General features: G+C 40.3%; 1 protein-coding gene across 4 annotated transcripts; it reads right to left on the reverse strand.

Annotated features, from left to right (window-relative positions):
• Positions 1 to 725: 725 nt before the first annotated feature.
• si:dkey-193c22.1 (uncharacterized protein LOC567837 homolog) lies at positions 726 to 4,978 on the reverse strand. 4 transcript variants are annotated; one of them, XM_046388031.1, is made up of 9 exons: positions 4,893 to 4,978; positions 3,740 to 3,767; positions 3,490 to 3,639; positions 3,263 to 3,383; positions 2,870 to 3,079; positions 2,589 to 2,672; positions 2,026 to 2,167; positions 1,604 to 1,766; positions 726 to 1,472 (listed from the first exon to the last, which is right to left on the reverse strand). In XM_046388031.1, coding segments are annotated over exons 2-9 (1,107 nt in total). In that variant the 5' UTR covers positions 3,742 to 3,767; positions 4,893 to 4,978; the 3' UTR covers positions 726 to 1,237. The 4 variants fall into 4 exon arrangements, with proteins under 4 accessions (XP_046243987.1, XP_046243989.1, XP_046243986.1 ...); XM_046388033.1 differs by having other exon boundaries at positions 4,906 to 4,960; XM_046388030.1 differs by having other exon boundaries at positions 4,790 to 4,921.
• Positions 4,979 to 21,168: the final 16,190 nt, after the last annotated feature.

Raw genomic sequence — 21,168 nt, forward strand, 5'->3', positions numbered from 1 at the left:
TTTCAAAATAAAAGCCAGAAGAAGAAGAAGAAGAAGGAGAAGGAGAAGAAGTTGGGGAATTTCTGCAGGTCAATTCAATCAAAGATCAACATGTGGAAATGCGGTTCAAAATACAGAGAGCTCAAGTTCTCATAATTAACCTGATATACATTATATAAATATATTACAAGGATATTTTTTTCTTAAAGAAGCAGAAAATTCATAACTTTTGTGTATACTGTCAGCTGTTTGGTCTGGTTTGGTTTGGAAGCTTGTTCCCAGTTTACTCATTTCACTATAACAAGGATTTAACAGCTTTTAAAGTAAGAAATAGAAAGTTTGTTTGTGCGTGTGTGTGTGGCTGGGAAAGTCTGATGCATTGCAATTCAGGATTATTAATATGTATGTAATAGTTTCAGCCTATTTGAAAAGCTTTATAGATTTAGTTCAGTATAGTGTTGGCACCACTAACACATCATAATCTCAAAAGGAAAATTATAAATATTACATTTCCCGTTTTGGCCCAGTACCTGCAGCAGACTGTAGCCATGTGAAAATCTTTGATTGGTGTTTTACTTAACTTAATGTTGCACTTAATACATGGTTTTCTGTGTCTTGTTCATATTGGTCCCTGCTGTAATTGCCGCTGCTGTGTAATATGTAATATAGTGTAATGTATACTATCCCTACTCATGAGAGATTTGGAATTAATAAACGTTAATAAAAACACAAGGCCACAAAAACTCTTCCAGTTCGTTCAGGTGGTTTAATGTGTCTGGGATCAATATATATTTATCCAAGATATTACAATAAGCCAAGAAAAAGTTTCAGTTGATTAAAACAGTAAAGTTAATGAATCAATGTCAGTAGAAGAGAGTTGGCCCAGAAACAGAGGTATAGTTTTGCTACCTGGACTCTCATTTCAGTACTACGTATTAGTGTGCCTCACTTGTTTTTCATTACACTGTTGCAGTAATTGCTCTATGGCTGGTTTCACTTTACATTTACGCATTTCACTTTATTGTCAAATAATATGAAACAAAAAAACAAAAAACAAAAAAGATGTTCTCCAGATTGTAGGCCAATTAGAAAAGTTTTATTCATAATCAACTATAATCGCAGAACAAGATATAAATCAACTCAAGGCTAAATATGACCTATTTTGAGGTATTGGAGCAGATAACGTAAACAAAATAAGTGTATGGCACAGTCAGTTAACATTAGTGATGATTGGATGCTTTTCTGATCTGATGGGACATCAGCAGGTTCCCAACAGTTTTCTGTACTCCTGCTTGATGCAGCTGTAGATGGGATGGTAGAAGCGCCTGTCCGGCACCATGAGGTCGGTGACGATCTCAGTGTGGTCAACTCTGGGCAGCAGGTAGAGTGACACCTTTATGGACAGTGAGGTGAGGAGCTCAGAGAGCTTTGTGGAAGATTCAACAGGAACGATAATGTCACTGGTCCCATGAAGCAAAGCGAATGGAGGCACTCTGGCGAAAAAGAAAACAAGAGAAGACAGTCTGTGGAAAACAATCATATTTGTATTTAAAATATATAACAAATGCAATCAAATGATTATTGTTAAGTCAGGTGTCATTTTATTTTCATCTTTTTGTCTCACTTGCTCAGTTTGTCACAGCTGAGCTTCTTCAGTGAGTGTGTTGGTGAGTAGTATGGAAAGTTCTCCACTCCATTCATGGCTTTGTGCATGGTGGAGACATATTCAACCCCTCGCTTTCGCTCATGTTCATAATGGTCCATGATGTCGTACACGCCACTCAGACCTGTCCAGGAAATATGAGACATTAACAAGTCATTCACACAAAATCCCAGCAATCAATCTTCTGAGAATATGAAGGAGGCAGATGTATAAGTCCTGCTCATTGTTTAAAAATTCTATTTGAATCATTCCTCTCAGGTCATAGCAATGAAAATATGAATAACAAATCAGAAGCTAAATCAAATGAATCAAAACTGAGTTTTCTTTAGCATATAACTTGACTGCGACTGACACTTGGCGATGCTCTGAACAGTGATTCTCACCAATCACTCCTCTTATTGCCAGTGTAATGTCCCTCTGCTTGCTGGCCTCTATGAAGAGCTCCTCTCTTTCATCAATGAGAAACAGTGTGGTCAGCGCACACAAATGAGCACCCGCTGAATGGCCCATTAACACTATGTTGCCCTATAAAAGACGGAAAAAAAGATGACGACCACAGCGCAGGATGGATATGGATGTACAAGTACAGAACAATGTAAAAATATATCTCAGTGTGAATATGTTAAGGCAAAAGTAACGAAACACAGGCATTTCAATTTGTTGATAAAACAGAAACCTATTAGACAGTAATGATTAGTGCTGCTCAAACAAGTTTCAAAAGTGTGTCATGATATCAGTTTTAACTGTGAGCTTAAAAGTCCCATGAAATTGCTCTGATCATTTAATTTTCCTTCATGTTTGGACAATTTTCTGCAGATTTTTTGTGATTTCATGCGACCTTGAAACATTTTCCTTCTTTTAAGGGTTTATAATAAATTGATAATCTTGCCATTGTAATCTAACACTTTTCCCCAGTTTCCAAAGAGTACTGAAAGATATTTCGTACTTTGTCAAAGTTGAACTTCGGTCCACTCTCTTGGGCCCAAACCAAGCAGTCAGCAATATCCTGGACCATCCCTAAAACGTTCCCCTGGCAATCAGATCAAACCAGCAGTCAGTTCAGATACCACTAACATTTAAATTAAATTTCTTATCTGCTGTTTGGTTTACTGCAGTATAACTTTTACCTAAAGTTCAGAGACTTGTGAAAAGTATATTTCATATTCCAGTCATTCATGCTCTACATATGTGCTATAAATCTTTAATCAGACTGCCAGAAGCCTTTACCTTTGGATAGGTGCAGTAATCAGGACAAATGACAGTTGCACTCAGTTCTTCAGCCATCTGCCTGGCCAGCAAACAGTAAATGGATCTTTCCCCAGAGCCCCATGCGCCTCCGTAGATGAAAACCACCAATGGTACAGGCACACCGTCAGACCCCACATTTGGAGGGTGGTACAAGTCCAGCTTGTTGCCTCGGCGGCCAAATGTGATGGCCTTTGAAGTGTGCAGACATACAAAACTGTGAACTCTGGTATCACACAGCACAATTGGTGGTGAATAAGAGAGAGTGTGATTATTTCATTTTAGATACTTACTGAGATGTCTTTTTGCTACCCTACAAAGACACAATGATAAAACAATCACTTTATACTTCCTTCTAACTTATCCTTGACATACCTTTTCATAATGTTTACGGTTTTCATCATTCTTGTACCAGGACTTCCACTGAAAGTAAAGTCTCCCATACTGAAGATATTTGAGAGTTTCCAGCACAGCTCTGGTCAGACAGTATATTCGCCTGATGGAGAAACATGAAAACATTAAACAAGGGATTAATGAACAAGTCATCTTAGTAAGTAAAAAAAAACTAAGCCAAACTTGATCAACAGCGGCTTACAAGTTACCTTGGTTTTAATGCTTCTAAGTACTTCCTATATCCAGGCTTGTTGGGCCAGCCATAAAGCCACTGAGCAGCTAGAGAGATGGAGTACGGGAGGCCCACCAACATGACACCCACTGCCACAGGAAGTGACATGTGATGTTTTAATCCAGACCTTCAAAAGTAAAAATACATATTTATACATTAAGACATTACTCTTTCAAAAGTAAGGTGACTCTGTGTTGTCCAGGACGTTGTGTTTGAAAGGATCTTACATGTTGTCGTTCAGTTCGTCTGTCTTACCTACAAAGATCAAAAGATTAAGAAAACGTATGATTTGTTATGTTATCAGACACAGAACAGATCAGGTGTAAAATGATAATTCATCCAAAGTAAGGTCTTCCAGTTTTCTGAACCATGTTCAAATAATAATACCTTATTATTTCTATGGAGTTTATCAGTTGTTACTGGTTTCATTAATGGTTAGTAAATATGTTGTTGTGTTCATCCTCCTCAAGTTTTTAACTCTGTGGCTGAAATGCCAATAAACTGTTTGACCACTGAATTTCTAGAAAAATACTGCAGAGCATCTGGACCAAAATCCATTTCTTATTAACTTATTCACATTTAAAATTACATTAGGTTTTGTTGTCATCTCTGACCCTTATTAGTTACTTAGACAACATTTCTAATTGTTTCATTGCCAATTAGAGACGTGTTACCATCAACTAATGACTTGACTGTGAATGACTTACCGGCCAGAAAGATTTTTCACAACATGGCAACCCAAACTTATGTACTTCTGTAGAAACCATTAGCCAATGGGTTGCAAAGCATTAAGAGAGGCATTATTATAACTTAAATCTTTATAAAGGGCGACTAAGAACGTGGTACACAGCTTTTAGTACATGTGTACCAGGGCGCCATCTAGTGGCTTTTTATACAATAACACTGCGAGTCAGAAATTGTCTAGGCGTCATCAGTGCTACTTCTAATCGGCTTAAAAATATCACAAAATCACGAAACCTTTTCATAAATTACAATAGCGTTACAGCATAAACTGATGTTGGATAGCTATGGGCTACAATGTGGCTATAATGCTATCAAAGCAAACATATGACACGGTCACCCGCTTTTCCACAATGTCGATGTTAAGCTAAATTAGCAGTTCTCTTAATCTGAATATATCTGGCAACCAGAAGAGCTGTTTTGGTTTGGTCAGCTAGCAGCGAAGTTTTCCTTACGTTAAGGCTGGATGTTTTGTAGCTAGCTAGCTGTTTGGTTCGGAAAACAGAGAAAAACGCATGAAGCCAACGTAAACATACCAACATGTAATAAAGAAAGCTCGCTATACTGAAGTCCATGTCTCGGGTTAATGTATTATGCTATTAAATTCGATGTATGTGTGAAACCACTGCGGCGGATAACCTCACAGGACTACCTGTCCGGTCCTCCAAAAGCCGGCGTCAACCTGACACCTACAAAGATAAATGAGGCAACAGATAATGTGAGAGGAGAAACTACTTAACTTCCGTTTTAGTAAATACAACAGTTTTTGGTGCAGACCAGAAGTGTTGCAAATCCTACCAAGTGGGTTGCTGTATAGCTTGAACATTTAGATCATAATTCACAGATACATGCCGTTCTGGTTATTATTAATTTGGACACAAGCGGAGGTGCCTACTTACATAGAGGTTTCGATGTAGCATGGCTTTTGAAAAGACAGATCTTTATCTTGTAATAGTCAACATCTTTGTTTCGCTACCCCGGAAATACACAAGACAGTATGATTGATCCTATTCATATGCTTTCATTTAAATAGCAGAAATTCTGGATGTTTGCGAGTTTTTTTGGTTGTGCACTTATATTTCTTTATATTTTTGGATATTAGAGACGGTAACTTGCTCCCTCGAGGTCCACTTATGAGCTTTTATGGAGCTTTTAAAGTTTTTATGTGTAGCCTAAACTGCTCAGAAGCTCAGCTGGAAGTTGAGGTGAAGTTAAATTAGCTGCTAAATTATATTTATAGTAATGATTTATGCTTTTTTTGTAATTAATTTTGTTTTGTTGGTTTGTTTATGTCAAACTACTGATATATATATTTTTTAAAGATATAGATCCCGATAAATTAGGCTCATACTGAGTTACCTGTGAAACTGGAAGCTGTTGTGGGTATGTGGAAAATCAAAAGCATTAAGTCACTGTTTTAAATGGCTGACTGGAATCATTCATAACGGACTGAATAATCGAAACTGAAAATATAGCCTACTGAAATATTCCAGTCTAATGCCTTGGCGTGCCTAACTTGAAAACATTGGTCAACTCTATCAACCACACACCAAGTCAAGTCTGATTTTTTTCCACACGATTGTGGTCAGTTATTTACCCCTCAAACTTCTTGTTTTAACAATAACTGAAACAGTAAATGATTGGGATTTTCCACACACAGTTTGTTTATTTCTGGGTACTCCAAAGTTCATAGTCATGTGAGTCTCACAGTCTTCAGTTCAGGAAAATGAAAATAACACTTGGATTAGTGTGTGTGGGAATATAAACACTGATAGTTTTCTATTTGCATTCATTTAATAAACACATTTAATTTTGGTTAGCCACACAGTAAACAGTGCAACTATGATAGTAGTAACTAACATTAGTCACTGATGAACCATCTAAATAATTTTAGAACTAGAAGTCAGCTAATATGTTATTTTTTCTCTGTTTTCTTCTAGCACTAAGTTCAACTACACTATGCTTTGTCTTTAACTGCTTCTCTAATTCTTTTATGGATAACAAAAACTGTTTTATTTTAAGGAAAACTAAAAGTAACTAAACTAAAACTAATCAATCAATAATTAATCTTTTAGCAACTAAACAGATATGGTTTATACATCCCTCTAAAACACACCCACCCATCAGATGAAATACGCTTTTTGAAAAATCACATTCAGATTTTTTCGTTCTCATAATCTGAAAATCTGTACAAATCAGTATCCTTAAAACTATATGTAATCCTTAAATGATCAAATGTAATAGTTTAAGTAATCTAAGGGGTTATATTATTTATTCTAATTGGAAAAAGATGATTATAAAGGTTACCAAATTTAGTAACATTCAAATTCTACTGCTGAGAAATAAGAAATCTGTTGGTTTACTAAAAGCAGCACTGCCAGCATTTGCCAGCAGAGGGAGGAAGAGCTCCGTCACTTGTGTAATTTATATGTAGTTTCCTGAATGTCTTTCCTGCAATTAATGTACCGTTAGGTAGTATTTTCCCCTTTAAAGGAGGCTAAATGCAAGATAAACAGATGTGAGTATAAAACAGTTAATGTTTTCTTTACCCCGAAGCACAAACTGGACTGTCCCTCAAAGTCAGAAATAGCTTATTATATATTACTCGGCTATTATACATGTCAAGCTTCAAGACTGCTGTTTTATAACACGCTTTGAAAATGGTCTGCAGTAATGTAAGTACTGGCAATGTGTAGGACATTGGCTAAAATATATGGACAACCACTCAAATGTTCCTTTGTGAAATTATGTAATTCAGTGGAGATGTTGTTTTGTCTAGTCACCCCACACACCATATCCAATTATGACACCACTGTGGTCCATTAATGCCCACCTTGCACTACATCCCTCTATGTAAATTCACAGAGGGTAGTGCAGTACTGGACATAGGTTTCATTGGCTGTGACCATGGAAAACCTTGGATTCAACACTGCAGATTCATTGAAAGCAGAGTAGCGTACGAGCGCTGACCAGCCTGGGGGTTATTGTTGTGTTTGGCCCCACAGAGCGGAGCCTGCAGCCGTGAGTGGGTGTGTGGTTGGTTGGTCCTCCATCTGCCACGATGTGGGGAGGCCCAGGTGCCTTTTCAGAAGCCACAGCGGAAATTGAGCCGTTGAGTGAGTGCAAAGTCAGGCATTCATCTGGCAGTACGAGCGGAGTCAGCCCGTTTTAAACTCTGCGGTAACGATTCACAGCGTTTTCCCGTGCGTGTTTAAGAATTATATTATCCTTGAGGGAATTATTGTGTGCATAGTGGTATTAAGATAATAACAACTGACGCACCCAGGCCTGTGTGCTGTGTAGGCGTAGAGGAGTCTTTGGGATGTTCTGTGTGGAAAAAGTTTTACATTTATTTGGTAGCATATGGGAAACAGTACGAATACGCAGATTGTCAAACAATCATAATCAGCATCTGCCTTTAGGCCTGTATTAAAGGACAGCGAACAAATCAAAATCAGTGATGAGATGTCACAGTGATCGTATTTTTTGCTCTCTGAGCCTTTCAGATCAGATCAGAGCTCGACGATTCCTCAGATGCTGCAGGGAAACAGAGAACCATCACACTGCACGTCCTCGGATGGGAAAAGCCCAACCTCAGGCCATCATGGCAGCAAGCAACTGTCCCACTGACATGTCCTGGAGCAAGACACTGGTCCACCACCAGCTACTTTGATGCCACTTTGCTCTGTTCTGCTCTGTCGGGGATACCAATAATATGTTCCTGTGCATTCATTCTCGTCACAAGATTAGATCAGATTTTTGAGAAAAACTGCAATCACAGGTGGTATCATTCATCAGAACTCGGCTTTCCGTGCCGTGACACAGTTCTCCACGATGATCACCAACACACTCTGACTGCGTAACTGGGATGCAAATCAAAACAATGATGTGATTATGATCTAGAAACTTGCATGCCTTATGGGCTTTATCAGCACTGCCATCAGAGGTTTCATGAGGTTCAAACTTAAACTGCTGCTACCTAATGACTTCTATAATGGTATGAATGTAATTTATTATTTGCTCCACTACAGGAGACCTCAACACAGTATTATTCAGTCTGGTATTCATGGAGAAATCTGAAGTGTATTTTTAACTAATATTTAAACACTTTCCTTGGGGTGAAGTCAATCGCAACAAGAATCTCAAACATAACAATAAAATTATTGTCCCTGTAAAATAACAAGGTGTGAGCAGCTCATGTGACAAAACCAGCACTCGATCGGAGGAGTTTGAGCACAAATATAACTGGAAAGGCTGGTGGTACTGGTTGTCCCTTTGAAATCAGACCGTTCTGTTCTCTTTTACACAATGGCGCTTTTGTGGTCCGCTGCTGTTCGAAACATATGACTAAAAACCTTAAAATAATGTTCAATCACATATCACATTCCCTGTAGGAGAGACACTGCTGAAACTGACATCTGATGTCCAGGACTTTCCCGGTACTTCATGAAGTAAAGTGTTATTATTATTATTCTTCATGCCAGTATTTTCAGATTTAAAAAGGTTCATGAGAGACATCTCAGACATGTGGTCAATTATCTGGTTACATTCAAACCATTTTTGCATATTCCTGGAAACATAACATTATCTGTGAAATCTTTTTTTAGGATGACTTATCGTCCATGACTTCGGATGAACCACTGTGGGGGTTTCATATTAAACAGAAGCTTCCCACTGTGTATAAAGACTCCTTCACCTGTGAAAAAGATGAAAAAACAGGGGAGTGCCGACAGGATTTCCAAGAGATGAGTCATATGTAAACTACACTGCAAAAATACGCCTTTAAAAAAAAATTCTGATGGGAAGACATTTTCATATCGTCACATGAATATTTTAGAAGTGCTCAAATAATGACATTTCAGTTCTCGTAAACAGGCAGTTTAAAGTTTCAAGTTTGAGGAAATTAGTCTTTGATGTATTGTAAATGTATTTTTTCTAATGTGTGGCCTTGTGGGTGTTGACTTGGGACTGTGTTTATGTTTGCAGTTGGTTGTGTGTTTGCTGATGTAAATGAGTATACACTGGCCTGTTTCTTTCCCCACTGTGACCCAGTCCCCTGAGCCCCAACTGATGCGTGGCACTCAGCCAGAACCCAGACATGCTGCTTCTGTGTTTTCTCCCCCACTTTCCCCTTCATCCGCTGTGCTGCACAACTCCAACTCACTCGGAGTCACAGAGGAATTCTGCCCTCAGTGGGCTCGGGACCTCCGGCCACAGAGCCATCTTTTCACAAACACACCAGGCCTAGAGAGAACCTCCCATTGACAGGAGGGAACCATGGAAACTGGCACTGACCACAAGGCCCAGTTTCTAGGTATCCCTGTGCCCGGAATCACACCCGAGTCCCGCAGACGCCAGAGGAGCATTGAAGACAGAGGGCAATGCGGTTTTTCAGGGGGGCCTCTGATTGATTGGAGAGAAACAGAGTGGCCTTTCTTGTCGGATGCACTGGATGAATGCTAACAAGCCTGTGAGGATGCTCGAGAGTGCATTCTTGAGTGTAGAGGTTTGGCAAGATAAGGTAGTTGATTGGGAAAACTGATGAAGCAAATAGATCATAAGTAGGTGTGCATGTGTATGCCTGAACAGGTTAAAGGGGTTCAGCGGTACCTCGCTGCAACAGTTTTGTCTTTATATAGTCCAAGCACTTTGCAGAGAGCAAGGATTCAGGTTTCAGTGCGTCATGTCTCTTTGCAGGACTAACTGAGTCAACAGAAGGTAAGAGCTTCCCTTCACCATGCAGACCTAAAAAAAAACAAAAAACAAAACTCCTGAATATTCAAAACCTGACATGACTGATCACATTACAGAGCAGCACAAGTAACATATAACATAAACATACGCATGCAGGAATATGTTACATAACAGCTATGTACAGCGCTAAAACTGTGTGCTAATACACACCAATCCATCACAGGATTAACACCACTGACAGGTGAAATGAATAATGTTAATCAACTGTTTACAATGCAAAGTTCTGAAACCTTGGATTCTGGCAATCATATGGATGATCTTGAAGAACATGCAGTCCTGCAACAACCCTGAACCCCCAACACCACCAAAACCACCACAGCCTGCAAACTCCTCAAATCCCAACCTGATCGAGAATCTGTGAGATGCACCGGAATAAGCCAAAACCACCCTCCCACCTGGAGGCCCCACACGCAATGCACAGGACCCAGAGGACCCAACACTTTGATGCCCCAGAAGTCCTCTGTCCCTTCCCCTGACAGGTCAGAGCTGTTTTGGCAGCACAAAGAGGACCTACAAAATGTTAGCGGGTGGTTTTAATGCCGTTGTTGATTGACTCAGCTGACAGCCTTGTCACAGATGCACCACCTGCAGAGTAACGCTTTGGGCCAGCTATGACCATCAAAGTTATGTCCCCTAAAGGTGATTTTTTCTTTTGTGTCTCACAACATGACAGAAAAGATACCTAGAAAAACAAAACTTTTTGTTAAAGATTAAAGTCATTTAACCTCAAGGAGAAGTCACGCTCTGAAATTTCGCAAGAGGTGAGTTGCTACAAGTTATGACTGGATTTTTTTTTATCCAATTTCAAAAATCTAGATGAGGCAATAACTGCAACAAATCATTTCCATTGAAATTGAAGAGCAAGACGTCTCCTGAATGAAAACAACTTTACCCTTTAACAGGTGTATCTCTGTATTGCTGTCAGACACTTAAGAGTAACCGTATCAGTCTGTGAGCGGCAATGAAACCCTTTTGGTGGATGTAACTTTGAAGGCTGTGGCGATCTGCTAGAGTAATTCCTAAACTATTGGTCAGTATGAATCATTTACACACCAACATACGTAAATATAGTTCTTAGGTTTAAAACTCCAGAATTACCCTTTATACATCATTTATATTATGAGTAGGAATCTTGACAGAAAGCCTTTGATGGGGAAAAAACGCACTCTCAGCTGTTATTACTATGTGTTGTACTGGTTTGCTCCCCTTGAAACCTCCTTTTAGTCACTGTTAATATGATAATTCCTCCCCCGAAAAGACCTGAGCTGTTTTGAATCTAAGGTGAACTCACTGTAACTGCATATAAATAGACTGACACCCTGACACTTCAGCTGCGTGTGTTATGTGTACAAGAACACAGCTGTGGTCCTCTCTGACTGCAACATGTCTGCATTACACTGAGTTCTATGGAGTCTCGTGTACATGGAGGAACTGATGTTTCTGCCTCTTCTGTGTGGAGCTTCTCTCTGAATCAGGGGGAGTTGAAACAAATGCTTTTGCTTTTTAGATCATATTTGCTAATATCAAAGTGTGTTGGTGCTATTCACGTCTCACAAGAAGTATGTAAGATACATAAACAAAAAAGCTTAGTGCTAAATCGTTCAACTGCTGGCCGCAAAGCTCCAAACTTACTGTGCGCCAACAGAACTTTTTAAATTAAACTTAAATTAAACATTAAGTCAGAACTCGGCTAACAGGATAAGGGCCTTCCTACTTTATTATAGTGTGGATTTCAGCAAGTGTGAGGCTAGGTTGCATTAAAGCATGTGAAAGTTGCACACACTGTGCAGCATATGGGAGGAAACCCGAGCAAAATGGGACCAAGCTGCTCTGGTTAATTTTGTCACACTCATAGCAAGAAGGCTCTGGGTTTGAGGTTGACATTTCCTCTACCTGCAAAAGACACGTAGGTTAGGTTAAAAGGTCTGCAGACTTCATTTGCTTGATGTGAATACGAGCAAGGCTGTGTTTTTTTCTATTTGACTGTCTGCCGGCAAGTGCCATCCCCCACCAAGACTGGTGACCTGTCCGGCATGTACCCAGCATCTCCCTTAGTGCCTGCTGAGATTGGCTCCTGCACAAATATGTCCTTGAATCTAAGAAATCACACCAGTGTTTCAGGGTGACTTTTTCGTGTGCCACAAAGGCGCGTTCACACACACCAGCTTTAACAGTGATATGGGACAGCCTGGTATGTTTTAATTCAGCACCTTTTGTTTGCTTTTCAGCTCTTTGCGTGCAGTGTCCACAGTCAAAATTCGAGACATTCTTTCCACAGCTTGTACCAGTATCAAATACTGTGGAGCTGGAATACATAAACATTCTTTTTCAAATTGAGGTAAGCTAATGTATTTTATATATTTTTACACAATACTGTCAGTGTATAATTCCAGTATAAACAGTGGTGTTATTTTCACCACACCATTCCAGCTTGGCCTTCAAACTGCCTTGTACAGAATTATTTCACACTGGACTCTTGGTTTGTAAAGTGACCAGATTCCTTACAAATTAGGGGAACAAAAACCCAAGTGAAGTGTACAGGGGAGCGAGTTAATGACTCCTGCACTGTTCTCTTTGATGTACGCCGTCATGGAGCATTAACTGTAAAGGCTCACAATAGAGAGAGACGACACAGACCAGTGAGAAACTGAGCTCTGCCTCAGGCATGCTGACATTTAGGCACAAGAAATTCTCCCAGTGCCGAGACAGGTGTCTCCGCGAGTCTTTTACACTGATGAAAACAACAATTGGGGGTGTCCACACTAAGAATGACAGCCATAGCATTAACTACATCATTTTAAGAACTGTTCTGATTTGATGACAGCCAATGAAAATCCATCCCTGTACTGCTTGTAACATATTGTCATTTAACTGGCTGAGCTCTCTTATGTAAGTTAATTGATGGTATTTAAGAAACACTTTTTAGATGGTCTACCCTTATCGCTCAGTCTTGGCTACCATGGTGTGTAGCTACTTAGATAGGCTAGCATAGCAAAGCAGTGCACCATTTTACCTGAGAAAAACAGTCTTTAAGATTGATTGACATCAGTTGATGGAGCTGACTTGCAAGAAAGCATGAATAAAATGTCTTTGTTTAATTAACAACAAAGTGGATTCACCCAACTCCTTTCGTCTTTGGAGGATTTTGTAGTTTTCTTTTTGTATCTCTGTTCGTTGTACATCACAAACAGGTCATCAATACCCATTTAACTACCAATAAGCGGCTGACATGGCTACAACCTGCAGCACATGCTCAACTCAACTGTTCACACAGTCCTATGACTCATCAGAGTGGATGTTCAGGCTAATCATTATAGTTATTGTTTTTGGCATGGACGGCCCTTTAATCAAACACTATTGATTTCCCAGTAAAAACTAAAACAGTGCAATCAACTGACTAGCAAATTGCTTTAAATTATGTTTTGCATATTTTAGAGCTTGTATCATTTGCCTATCAGAAATGGAAAAATTTTATCTGACTACCTGCTTTCAGCTGAGGCACAAAGTATGTTTGTACAATGTTAGGAGTTAAATGTAACCTTTGATAGGTCTTTTCTGTGACTTATGTGATAAATGTGGTGTGGACTAAAGAAGAGAAGACAATGACACAGCTGAGGCCTGTGCCACAAAGCAGGATTTGGAGTTAGTGAAGTAAATTCAGGTTTAATCCTGGTTTTTCAGGGTTATGATGTTCACTTACTATGGGGTTCAGTGCTATGAGGCTATGCAACTACACCTGAACAGGTTATGTTCAAGGTAACAGATCAGCAAGTATAAGAGCACCTCCTACTGACCAACCATTTATATTAAAAATGGGATCACCATTCACAGAAGACCCTGTGGTGCTTGGTGTGTGGCTCATGAGAGGGAAGAGCAAGCTTTCCCTGACTATTTGTTTGAGAGATAAGGATTCACGTTGGAGGGACTGACTTATCTTCTTGAGCCACATGCTGCTAGGATGGCAAGTCAGAGTAGTGAATTTACAGTTGTGCAGACTGTATGCACTGTCTCCCAGGCAACTTTTCAGTTCACAAGGTGCTCTAATTCCTTTGGTGTGTTTCCTGCCCAGCAGCCCACACATTCCATTTTTCTGACACATTACATATTAGCCTATGGGATTACTTGGTCTACAAATAATAATGACCCTGTGACATATACTGTTGTATATTAAATGCGGCATACTCCTTTCATGTGGTTCCTCAGAGTGATCAGTGTCAGTGATGGCACCCACCCAATGGATGAGAATGAACTTGATTCCACAGAAGAGGACACAGCTCTTATTCCTTTTCCACAGTCACAACGTTCAGGTAAATCTTGCAATGGTTATTTGCAATGCACATTTTACATTCACTCACTTTGCACATCAATAATGCCCTAAGTTTGAAATTTTATTCCATTTTTATTCATTTGGTAATTTTAAGAAAAACACACCTTATTGTGTGTATTTTGCAAAAAATGCAGTAGCCTGGCTGATTATAGTTATTCCCTCTCAGTACATGGAAACAGCTGGACTCTCTCTCCACCACGGAGTCCTTTCAAGTGTACATTGATACTAACTTTAATGTTGTTTTGCAGACACAAGGGTAAAATTACAAACCAGACTTATTAATATTCAAAGAAAAAGTCTTAGCTGAGAGTCCAGAGGAAGGAGGTGGAGGTGCAGCAGGTGAGTGCAATGTGGTGAAGGAGTGAAGAGGGGAGCATACTGAGAAGCACAGAGGTCCAGGATCCAGCGATAATCGGGAGTAGAAGGGGTGCAGTGGGAGATGACAGGAGGCAGAAAGAAGCAGAGTAGTGAACCTGGGGCACAAGAAAAACAGGATTAGCACAAAAGTCAAGCTAGTTTAAACGCCGGCCTGAAGCATTTACCACAGTGTAGACTGCTACGACCTGGCAGGGTCTGGGTGAAAGAGCCGGGGCTTTCATACAGGGAGCTTCAGGTGGAGTTGATTGAAGAGTTTGGTCACAGCTGTGCAGGTGAGTTGGCGGGAGGAAAACAGGTCAGCCCCGCCAAGCTCTACCCTGACACACCAGCAAACACACACAGGGAGAAAACACAAGGAACAAACTGGACAACCCCAACAATGTGGGCTCAGAATCATGTCAGTGTGTGTTGTTGTTCACATTATGTCTACCACAGACAAATCCAGGTTCCCTCCAGTCAGCTATCAAGCCTTGATGTTGAGGACCACATCAACCTCAGGCAGCCTACATTCAGGGCTGTGAGTGACACTACCACACAGTGACTTAATACACAAAGAACAGGCTGTTTTTCTTCTCATTTACAAGTCTTTATTTTATCTTCTGTGCTCCCATTTCTGGGAGCAAAGCATACATTTCAGTGTAATTGTTTCCCATGAAATAAATAATTACTTTGTGTTTGAATATAAAGTTTGAATTTGCTCTTGAATGGATCTCACATTACCTGCTCCAACCTGAAAAAACACAACAACCACATGACACACACACAATAAACTTGTTTTAATGCTGAGACACTGACACTTTACAAGGTTCACCAGAGGGAAGGTGCAAATGTCACATCGACTAACATGTTTAAATTAAGCTTGATTCAAAGCCAGAACAGATTTTTTACCAGCTGTCCTTTCTGCATTGGTTACTTGCGACAGACAATGCCCTTTTCATGTGAATGAGCTCATGGCTATATTTAAAAAGCCTAGGTTTACTTTCAAAGTCGATACCCACAGTCATAAGACCGCTTAGCGGTTGCTAGGGTTTCTGAAGCCAGATGACGAAAAGACAGCCTGGGTGTTGCTTTTCTGTACAGGCCTCACGTAAGGTTAAAGCAACATGTACTTGGTGAACAGGTAAATTTATGACTGAGTACAAGAACAATATGTTGGAGCAGTAAACAAACCGTCCAAGGTTTAGTGCTCGAGGACAGTTATAAACTGTGAGCGCAGACAATGTGAGATGGGTGAAGCTTGTTGTGGGAATCACTAGCAGGTGTGTAAGAGGGTGTGGCGGTAGACATTTGGAAATGGGGAGGGACGAAAATTTTCCCTAATGAGACCAATCCACAAGTTTGAATTTATTTAAGCATTAGTTGGGCAGATACTGAGATAAATGAAGCTTTGGAAACTTTTCTAGCAGGTACCCAAGCTGCCTCCAACAGTGTGTGTGCAATGTGTGTGTCTGGCCTGACTCAATCCCATTACTTCATCCAAAGAGACAGAAACTGCGCTGTTATAACAGATACAGAATTAGCTTCACAATCACAAAGCCTCTCTGTTTTGCAAAACAAACATGTTTTTAAAGAAAAACGCTGGATTTTCACTTGGGGATAGAGATTAACACTGAAACCAATCCTGCGTAAGAACGTTGCGAAACCCTTTAAAGTACAGATAACTGTTTAGCCCAGTGAGTAAACTGCTTGTGACACATTTTCTGGAGGTTTCTCAGTTTTGAAATGTTATCCAGAGAAAGGAACGCATTCACTCAAGGCCAAACATTGCGTATCACTGCATTTTCATAATCTTTAGCCAAGTCACACCTCACACTGTACGCACTGTTCCTCCTCAAGTGTTTCAAACGGTCTTTTTCATGTTCATGATGATTCTTTAAGACTGTTATGGACAACTTTGCAGCTGACTCACTGTACTGTTCAAGGAGTTATGAGAGCGAGTTATGAGCAATGAGATACGGTATAACATAATATGATAAAAGCATCTGCAGAGTATCCACAAATTACAACAAAATTTTTTGTTAACAACTGAGTTTTTCAAAATGTTGTTCCCACTGGTGAGAAAAGGAATGTGGATTTTCAGGCGTAACAAGCATGCAGGTTCTGCCTAAAACGACGAACGTCTGCGTCACTAGATTGACTGTGGTTCTGCATACAGTACATGCTGTGAGAGCATCAGAGCTCACTGGCTTAGCAATAGACCCCATGCTGAGTTATCGTTCATGGATGCATCCATGAAAGAGAATGTAATGTAGATCAAAGTGAAATTCTCTACAGAAACAAATGTGTCCCCCAATAGTTACTCTAAGTATAACCTCTGGACTGAAATGCAACCAAAAGAGTGCATTTTCTCTCATCACCTGAGTGAGAATGTCAAAGTCAAACATAAAACTGTCCTTTGAGCTTCTACAGTGTTCTCATTGTTAAAGGAACACAAAGTAGTATTTTTATATCTCTTACTTTAGCGTCTCATCCCATGTTAAGGAAGCTGACAAAGAAAAGAGACAGATTTGCCTCATTTCCAGATGATTTTTAACTTTTTACTTTTGTCTCATTGTCTCGTGATATTTTACAGCTGTGTCAACGTTCAAGACTAAACAAAAAACTTGATGGTTGTGTCTTTTGGAGGGTAGGCGGTGTCAGTGTTAAATGTATCTTGTATTTTGTATTATATTCTCATGTGACTTGTTGGTGCTGGAAGAGGACTAAGCAAGGCAGTCAGGCCTCTCTCTTCCCCAGCAACATTTTCCAGCTTCTCCTGAGGGACCTTGAAGATTTCTCGGGACAGATGAGACATAGACTATAACCTCTCCAGTGTGCTCTGGGTCTACCCGGAGGCCTTATATGAGTTGAACATGCCTTCAAACAATGACGCATCTGGTCCGGATGCCTGAACTGCCTCAGCTAACTTCTTTCAATGCAAAGGAGCAGCAGAAGCTCTTGTCTGAGTCCTGAACAAATATTTATATATGTACTGCATTAGTCTAATAGGTGGATCAGTTCATCCAGCATGTATTTTTTTCACCTTTGTTTATTTGAATAAATCAAGCTCTGAAGAAGTAAAACTACCCAGCAGTTTACAAGAAATACCAAAGATGTGAGAAAAGTTATCTCACAACCCACTAGGTATGAAAGTATGAAACTGCCAGTCTGACCATGTAGAGTTGAGTCTAAAGATGAGAAGACTGTGTAATGAGCATTACAGCCTCATGGAGGTTTAGCATGGCTGCAGATTACAGTGGGATCGTGATCAGATTGCATACTCATATTACACAATGACTGTTCCTGAACTGCATATTTCAAAATATACTTTCAAGTACAGTCAAATACCATTCCTCAAAGTCAAGGTGCCATAATTTTTTTTTCATTTGCACCTGTGCAACACATTCACTCACTCATTTTAAATTGCTCTGGATGTGTGTCAGCTAACTGTGTGCTCGTGAGCTGTTACAACCGAGGTGATGCCTTCAAACTGGCTTATGTGGCCAGCTGTGTCTCCTAAAATGTGGCTTGAGTAGATCAGTACATTAAAGACACGCTTGATTTCTTCAAATTGTTCAGGTCCTCCCAAACTAATAAATGAAACTGAATTGTCCAGTTTAATGGAACTGCATACTGACAACCACCCACCCACTCCACCCTGCCCTCAGTGACAGGGTGAATGTATATTTAAAGACCACAACCTGTGTCAGATGAGAGATGGAAAATGAGAGCAGACTCGCTGTGGGGTGTCACTGGTGTCAAATGTCAGTCCAGTCAAGAAAAAAGACATATCAAATACCAAGAGAGTTGTTGGGAAGGGAAGGAAAAGAGAGCTTATGGCTTCTTTTGATGGCGTAGAAAAATAAAGAACTGAAACCAAAAAAGATTCAATTTCTTTTCAGAAGGTCAATTAATTCAGTGAAATTTCACATCCCTTTAGGAAAAAACCCAGACATTTGAAGGGAAGAAGCTACGAGCGGAAACGGCACAGAAGTGCGGGGTTTAACTGGAAACAGCAGGCAGCTGAATAAACGCTGCTAACATGAACACAACACGATGTGTCCTCTTCTGGTGACACCTGCCGTGTCTTTCTGCATCTTCAGCATCAGACCTCGACTCTCTGCCTGAGTCGCACATCCATTATGAGCTCTGCAGACCTCAGCTGTGTCCCAAATGTTTAAGGGTGCCAAACATTTTATTTGAATGACAGGAAAAGACCAGATGAGATCAGGACACGTGTGCAGAACCTTTAGCACAGATTCATGGCGGCGGTGAGCAGGCAGGGCTCCGATCTTTGAGACCAAACAAACACAAACAAATGATTAATCTTCAAAAACATCAGTAAAACAGTTTGTTTCCATTTTGTTTGTTTTGATTCTGACGTCAGTGGTACGTCATAATCGCTCACGGTCATCGTCACAGGTTGGGTTAAGCAACATTTCTTTTAAGTCTAAACAGTAAGGGAGACCTTGTGGATCTGAAAACAGCCTCGCTGTGTGTTCCCGTCTCAGCCCATGTTCTGATCCTGCTCGTCCCTGCACACCTGTCGCTCATCTGCTCATTAAGCTCCAGTGTGTATATACCAGTCGCCGTCTCAATCCCGTTTGCTGCACTGCTTAACTGTCATAGTGTTCGCTTCCTGCTCAAACGTTGAGTCCTGAAACCTTTTGCTCTGAGATTTTGACTGTGTGTAATACATTCACACTTTGAATAATAACAAAACAGTATCCACAGTATCATAGCTTTAATTTCTTTCATACCAGCTGCTGAAGTAACAGTACACATCCATGCTCGCTGTTTACCTTCCAGTGTAATAACAGTAGAAGTAAAACTGGGTGCAGTTATATATGAACTCCATGTGAATCTCAATGTGTTCATCAGTCGTCATTAATCATATGTTGCCTCAGGCCACATGTGAACTCATATGGTATCTCACTGAATGTTTGTTAATTATGTGTTGGCTGCACTGGCAAAGAGGTTCCCCTATGAGTTTCAGTCGGTCTCTAATGTTTATTTCAGTCCAGCTGTTGTTTTATGATGTAGGCTTGTAATTTACTATTTCTGTATCCACTTTTTCTTCTACCCTTCTACAGTCAGTCACCTCTCGCGTTTCAGAGATTAATTTTAAAACAGGTTGACTGCTTTCAGTTGAAACCGTGGGTGTTTTCATTTTTTATTTATTTAACAAGGTAAAAAACAAAAAGTCTCTGCCATTAAAACCTACTTTTCAGAGGTTCCGCCGAATGTGTGTTTGATTACAGGCGAGCCCTGTACTCTAAACACAAAACGATTGCATGTTGTTGCTGCACTGCATTTGGAGCCCATGTGGCTGGCGTCAGTGGGGGGAGGGGACTCTCTTAACTGTGCAGTGATGGAGGGGAATGTTCAGTAAAAGTCTGACAAAAAGATGTGATATTCATTGTTGTTAATGGTGAAGCCTGAGCAGAACTCTGCAGTCCAGTCGGCTAAATAAAATAAGAGAAATTCATCAGCAGACAAAAGAAATGTGTCGAAATGTGCATGTGATTTGGTAGCACTAAAATGTTTTCCATCCACACTTGTTTAGAACCACCTGATAACCAGTGTGACATTGTTTGTGTTCCGTGAATGTGATTACAGGCGTACAACCACACGATTAAGACAATAAAAGCAAAACAATAATATTCAGTTCTGCAGAGTACACAGAGATTTTACAGGACGGAGCGATGAACCTCAGCGCAGTACACCGAGATATTTACTTCAGCAAACACAACATAATCTTTAATCTCTGGTGTACAACAGCAGCTGAACAGAGAGACTGAGGACACGCTGCAGAGAGAAACATCGGCAGATGTTATTCTGAGCTGAAAGACTTCAAGGGGGGGTGGCGAACAATGCAAAAACTGAACGCAGGTGCCCACCCCGCACCCCAACCCCACCCCCCCAAAAACAGTTCAATAAAAAGAACCTAAGTTTAAATCTATAGCTTCAGGACCGCTTGGAAAAAGGAAAGCTGTCAATTATGTTATTTAGCTTTAATCCAAAACATGCTGGATTCTTCTGTATTTTAAACAAAACAATATTTTTAGGATCAGGAACATAACAACACAGACATGTCACTACACACACAGAGACACACACACAAACGCACACAAACAGACAAAGTAGCTGTTACTGGAGACTCCCTGACACCCAATTGGTGAGAGGTGGTGTGATGTGTATGAGGTGACTGGGCTGTGAACCTGTATGTGTGTGTGTGGGTGTGTGTGTGTGTATGTGTATGTGTATATGTGTGTTTGCAGTTGCATGTTGGTGGGTGGTGTCAGAGGAACTCTACGTGGAAATTACGTGACAGACAGACAGAGTGGTGCGATGTCAAGTCTATCTTTCAGATGGCTGCACACACACACACACACACACACACACACACACACACACATACTTGTTGTGATAACGCTGGTCTACTGGGAATCCTCATCTGCAGCCAAACTTTTTGTC

This window comes from Scatophagus argus, chromosome 4, assembly GCF_020382885.2.
Source record: "Scatophagus argus isolate fScaArg1 chromosome 4, fScaArg1.pri, whole genome shotgun sequence".
Lineage (NCBI taxonomy): Eukaryota > Metazoa > Chordata > Actinopteri > Scatophagidae > Scatophagus > Scatophagus argus.